At 44.1% G+C, this 6,000-nt stretch overlaps 1 protein-coding gene across 1 annotated transcript in view; it reads right to left on the minus strand.

Moving 5' to 3' along the window:
- sspo (SCO-spondin) overlaps positions 1 to 6,000 on the minus strand; it is a gene marked incomplete at its 5' end in the record, with an annotated part of 84,590 nt that overhangs the window by 62,705 nt on the left and 15,885 nt on the right. Inside the window, 7 exons of the mRNA XM_079292325.1 lie at positions 854 to 1,003; positions 1,147 to 1,256; positions 1,914 to 2,041; positions 2,337 to 2,539; positions 3,148 to 3,282; positions 3,400 to 3,656; positions 3,736 to 3,830. Of these exons, the coding sequence (XP_079148451.1) occupies positions 854 to 1,003; positions 1,147 to 1,256; positions 1,914 to 2,041; positions 2,337 to 2,539; positions 3,148 to 3,282; positions 3,400 to 3,656; positions 3,736 to 3,830 (1,078 nt within the window). The remainder of the gene's footprint in view (positions 1 to 853; positions 1,004 to 1,146; positions 1,257 to 1,913; positions 2,042 to 2,336; positions 2,540 to 3,147; positions 3,283 to 3,399; positions 3,657 to 3,735; positions 3,831 to 6,000) is intronic.

Here is a 6,000-nt window from a genome sequence, read left to right on the forward strand (position 1 = left end):
AACTGACTTTACTATTACTACTACTACTACTACTTATTATACTACTACTACTGTTATAGAAAATACTACGACCACTACTACAGCTATTACTACGACTACTGATACTACTACTGCTACTACAAATATCATTACTGCTACAGCTAGTACTTATTCAAATGCTACTAATACTTATACTGCTAATAATACTTCTACTACAACTTCTACTACTACTACAACAAATATCACTACCGCTGGAATTCTTTCAAGCTACAGAAACCGTTCGAATATCAAAATGTTCAGCTCTTTCAGGAGAGGGTTGATATGACTTCATATTTGTAATCTTTCAACGTTTTTGAATTATTAAGCTTTTTGCACTTTTTAAAAAATTGGATATCTATTTTCAGCATGTTTTTGAGATTCATTTCAGCTTTCAGCATTCCAACGCATTTTCAGCAGGAAATGCATTTTCTAGTTAAAATTCAAGCCTTCTTGGGCCATCATGATATTTGACATGTTGTCCTGTGAGTAGGATTGCAGCAAAGTTCATGATGTATCCAAAACAGACAGCGTTCATATACTGGGAAGCATGAAAGTGCTCTGCAAATTCTGAAAAATCTGGCCTGTTGGTGGTACTGGAGAAAATAGAGTCAAAACTCCTCCAATGGTAGCTGAGTGAAAGATCAGCTGGTCACTGAAGCATGACTCTGGAGTCTGTGAACACCCACATCAATCTGATCACTAGCTTCGTTATAGAAAGAGTTGTCGAAGAGTATTCCACTAACTATGATTAACACAAATATGCCCGTAAGTACATTGAAAAACAAAGTGCATATCAACCTCGGCGGCTCGGGATGAGTTTGGTTCATCTGTTTACCGTGTCGGACAGTGCCAGCAGGGCAGAAGCAGCCCTCCATGCAGTAGAGAGCGCCACACTGGGAGTGTGGACTCTGCTGAACACTGGGACACGAGGGAGAGCAAGCTGGACCACAGGGGTCATACACCAGCCCGTTCTCACACTGCAGAGCTGCAGGAAGGAGGGAAACAGAGAACAGTAAAGAGACAGGACCAGGTCAGAAACAAAGGCCTCAGGAAGACAGCAGTAAAGGTGCACGTGCAGGAGATCCGACTGTGTGAGCGTGAACTGAGCGTTGTGTGTCTTTGACATACGACAGAGCTCTTGGGACCTCCAGCGGATGTAGACTCCTCTGCGGTTACACTCTTCAGCATAGGCAGCAATGGCTGTACAGAGACACTCACAGTCCCCACCTGAGTCACAGCTGCAACACACACACAAGACAGTGAATCCTTTCTGTTCAAGAGCAGTCTGTGTAGCTTATAGTATGTGGCAATGTGTCGGTGCTCTGCTCTGTTGCTGCTTGTGTACCAGCACGCTTACGAAGAAGCCGCATGCAGGAACTTAATGCACGAGCGCAGAGAGACACATGTCTGCTGATTGAAGGGCAGAAATGCATATTGTGGCTGACTGGGAATATGCATCGACCAAAAATGGTAACAAGATTCCAAAAAAGGAAAAGAAGAAGAGGAATCTCACATTGAATCCGAACAATGTATGTTTCTGAGGTAGGGAATATATTCTACATGATTTATAGTGATTTTAAGAATATGGATGTATATATAGGTTTGGTAATGTAGCCTGGTACACACAAGAGGCTCATGAGATTGCAGCAAAATATTGTCCATCAGCAGACAGTCTTACTTATCATTCATGTGTTTAAACCCATATATGGAAACCCATTTTGGCAATGTCCTGGAAGTTATGAAGAATATCTGTAAAATCAGTGCACAGGCCAAGAAATGCTGAGAGAGAAAGAGATTTATTTCCATGCATCCAAGCACCTGAATGCAAAGATGTTGTCCATCGTAGATGATTTATTCTAAAAGATCATTTCAAGATGCTCAGTGCTGCCACTCACCCACAAGCATCGAAGACACACCAGTCATAATACTGCTGGAAGGGCACCTCGGGGTGGCACTGAGAGAAGAGCTCCTGGGTCAGGACCGCACACCTTTTCCTGGCCCAGGTCACCCTGTAGGCGTTAATCTGAGCAAGACACACAGGGAGACGTTAGCTCTGCTTTGTGTCGAGTGTTTCTGCAAGGGTTAATGTGTGTGTGTGTGTGTGTGTGTGTGTGTGCGTGCGTGTGTGCGTGTGCATGCGTGTGTGTGTGTGCGTGTGTGCATGTGTGTGTGTGTGCGTGCGTGCGTGTGTGCGTGCGTGTGTCTCTGTGCGTGTGTGTGTGTGTGTGTGCATGTGTGTGTGTGCGTGTGTGCGAGCGTGTGTGTGTCTCTGTGTGTGCGTGTGTGCATGTGTGTATGTGTGTGTGTATTGAACTCACAGCACAAGGGTCTCGGAGGTCCTGGTCTGCCACGTCGGGGCAGGAGGGGCTGACCTTCCAGGAGTTACCAAACAGCTCGGCAGTGGACTCCACGATGCCCTGCCGCGTAGTGAAGTCGTTCTCTGTGTCCCCGTCAAAGTTACCACACAGGCCCCCGACCCGACCCCGCAGGTGGGCCTCCAGACGCACGTACACGCGCATACCTGGGGGCAACGAGTGGAATGGCAACAGCATTACCACTGGTCTGTTCATTGACCTGCATCTACAGCCACAGACATAGGCAATGCTTGAAGAACTGTTTCCTCTATAACACATTTCTGCAAAAACAATGGATTCAATTCAGATTAAAAATGTTAAAATCTATAAAAAAACATCTTGTCATTGGGATCAATGAATAAGAAAATAATACATCTATATATATGCAGTATGTACAAACAAATATCAAAACTGCCCCTGAGCATGAAAGGGTTGAGTGAGAGATTATTTAAAGAAATACTTCCCCCACAAAAGGACTATTTGCATATCAATGACTCAACCCGTGTTACCTTGAATTCTGGAAGTGTGCATCCAAACATCCGTTGACACATTCTCACACAACCCGTGTAGTATAAACCCAGCTATCCTTTATCCAGGCGTGTGCTCACTACTTCCCAAACACATGCATATTTTGTTAAAACATGGCATGCAAGGAAAACATTTCACTTTCTTCACAAATTCTGGTTACACGGCGTGAGTGACTGATGTAAGAATAGCATTTTGGGGAGGAAGTGTTCCTTTAAGTGTGCAGAAGCTTGATGTGCGTGAGTCCTACCTCCATCCCATAGCAGAGTGACCCCGAGTCGGGAGGAAAGGGAGACAAACAGGCCGACTCTTTCCAAAGTCAGACCACTGCCACTGTAGGACTTTGGCAGACTAACTGGCATCCCATTCACTGTCACGGCTTTACCTGAAGGAGAGAGACGAGACAAGCTTACCTCAAGCAACCATCTCCTAAAGCATAGGCTGTGGCGCCCATCATCAGCCTCTGCTTCCCCTCATGACACCATCCCTCCATCCCTCCTACCTCTCAGCAGGTGTATGACGGTATTTCCCAGGCTGAGGGTCACCGACTTTGTGCAGGTGACCCCGGTGCTGCCGCATGGCACGTTCTCTGCAATCACACTGAACAAACCGCTGGTCTCCCTCGCCAGCACGTACTGGCAGTCGCCCAGGAAAGAGTAGCAGCGGCCGTCGAACGTCACGTAGTGCGGGTCCCCCGTCGCCACGCACAGTCCGGTGCAGGCGGACTGGCTGCAGCGCCAGCGGCGCTCCTTGCACACACTGCAGGAATGAATGACGCATCGTTGAGATGATTTCATGTGAAGGGCATGGGACGCAATGAGACAACTGCATGCGTTACCATGTGTTGCAGTCTCTGGTGATGGTGTCATTGCTGTAGTAAAGTCGGCCGTTATGGTGACAGGGGCAGTCCTCCGGCAGAACACAGCGATCCCCCTGAGAACACAACGTACAGTCACATCAGTCAAAATGCATCCGCAGTCATGATATCAGGCGCTATTCATCAGTTAATAGTTAATAGTCAGTTTGGCTGGAACAGGACTCATTATAGCATTAAATGTAAGATTTAATGTCACATGTTATGATTAACAAATCATATGACTGATATTCACAATACACTGTTTTCTTTTACGCTAACATGTAAACAATGGTGGGAAGGTTACTTTTGAAATGTAATAGGTTAAAGATTACTAGTTACGCTGTTGAAGATGTACCAGGTAATTTGACTATTTTACCAACTTCATCAAAGTATTGTAACTTATTACATTTGATTACAATCGGATTTCTTTTTAGAAAAAAATGTAAACTGGTCAATGAAACTGTCGTCAAACCAGGCAAACCTCAAAGCAGCACTCAACAATGATTACTTTTTACATTCTTCAATATAACTTGAATTAAATTAGGAACAGAGCAACAGAATGAATGTAATATTCTACATTTCAGATTTTTACTGGAAAGAATATAATGGGATATCGCCCCCTTTGTAGGCCCAACATTTAGATTAGTAACTGTAATGCAATTGCATAGTTTTTCATAGCAACTGTAACTTAATACAAATATATTTATTTGACATATAATTACGTAACTCTGATGTAACTTGTTACCCCCAACACCGTATGTAACACAGTGAAGGAACAGCCTGTGCCGTGCGCTCAGTGGGAGGAAAGTTCTGGGCTGTTACATCTACAGCACATGTGTCACAGGTCAGCTCCACACCCTCCTCACTCTACCTGTCAGTCACTCCCTCCTCATCAGTCCAACTCCCTTCAACTGTTCACTCACCTGCCTCTGATCAGTAATCAAGCCCCCCTATAGACTGCTGCCTCCCAGACACATTTGCCAGATTGTTCTTGGGTTTTCTATGCCAGACTCTCCAACACGCTCTCAGGACTGATCTCCTGTTACCGACCCTGCCTGCCCCTGTTCTACCCGCCTTGCCTGACTCCCGGAAACCCACCAGCCTTCTGATCCTGACCCTGTTGAGACTCTGCCTGCTGTTTCTGGATGTTTGTAATAAAAGCCAAAGATCCCTGGAATCTTGTGTTTCATTTGGGTCCATATACAACCGGTTACAACACGCTAGCCCAGCTCGAAATAGAAAGAAAACAAATATCCAGTTATTCCCCCGTATTATTAATATTAGCATGCTAACAGCAGTAATTAAGCTGATAACAGTGGATGAAATGGTTGTGAAATGTGGAAGTTGTTGCTTATAAATTCAATTACGGGGCGACCGTGGCTAAGAGGTTAAGAGGGTTGAAAGGGTTGTCTGGTAACCACAGGGTCAACTGAACCCCTAACAGCTCCACTGAACCGCTAACGGCTCCCCTGAACCCCTAACGGCTCCCCGGGAGCCTGTCATTGGCAGCCCACTGCAATGGTCAAATGCAGAGACAAATTTACCCTTCCGGGATCAATATAATATTTAAAATATAATTAAGCTAGCGGTCACCAACACTCTCGCTGACGTTAGTGTCTAGAGCCTCATCAGCAGCATATTTTACCAATAAGTGAGCTGGTTAATTTTTACACCCATAACTTGGTTTAGTCTCACTGCTCTATCAATCCCATTTCCAGCATCCATAGGTCAGCTGTATTCAGCAAAAACGCTCAAACTAATTACATTTCAACTTAGCTTACCCGTCTAACACCAAAACAGACTAAGTTAGCTCCTAAGTTAGCTAACTTAGTCTAGATGGTGAACATAGTGGAGCGTTTAGCAGCTAGCATTAAAGAGGCAGGTATTCTTCCCTCGGGAGTTGTGGAGACCAAAACTGAGTTATAAGGAAAGTAAATATTAAACTAGAAAAAGCATTTCCTGCTGAAAATGCGTTGGAATGCTGAAAACTGAAATTAATCGCAAAAACATTGCTGAAAATAGATATCCAATTCAAAAACAAATTGCAAAAAGCTTAATAATTCAAAAAGTTTAAAGATTACAAATATGAAAATTCATATCACACCTCTCCTGAAAGAGCTGAACATTTTGATATTTAAACAGTTTCTGTGGCTTAAAAAAATTCATCAGTGGTGATATTTGTAGTAGTATAAGTTGTAGTAGAAGTATTATTAGTAGAAGTATTAGTAGCATTAGAATAAGTACTAG

The sequence above is a fragment of the Melanostigma gelatinosum genome, assembly GCF_949748355.1.
Source record: "Melanostigma gelatinosum genome assembly, chromosome: 20".
NCBI lineage: Eukaryota > Metazoa > Chordata > Actinopteri > Perciformes > Zoarcidae > Melanostigma > Melanostigma gelatinosum.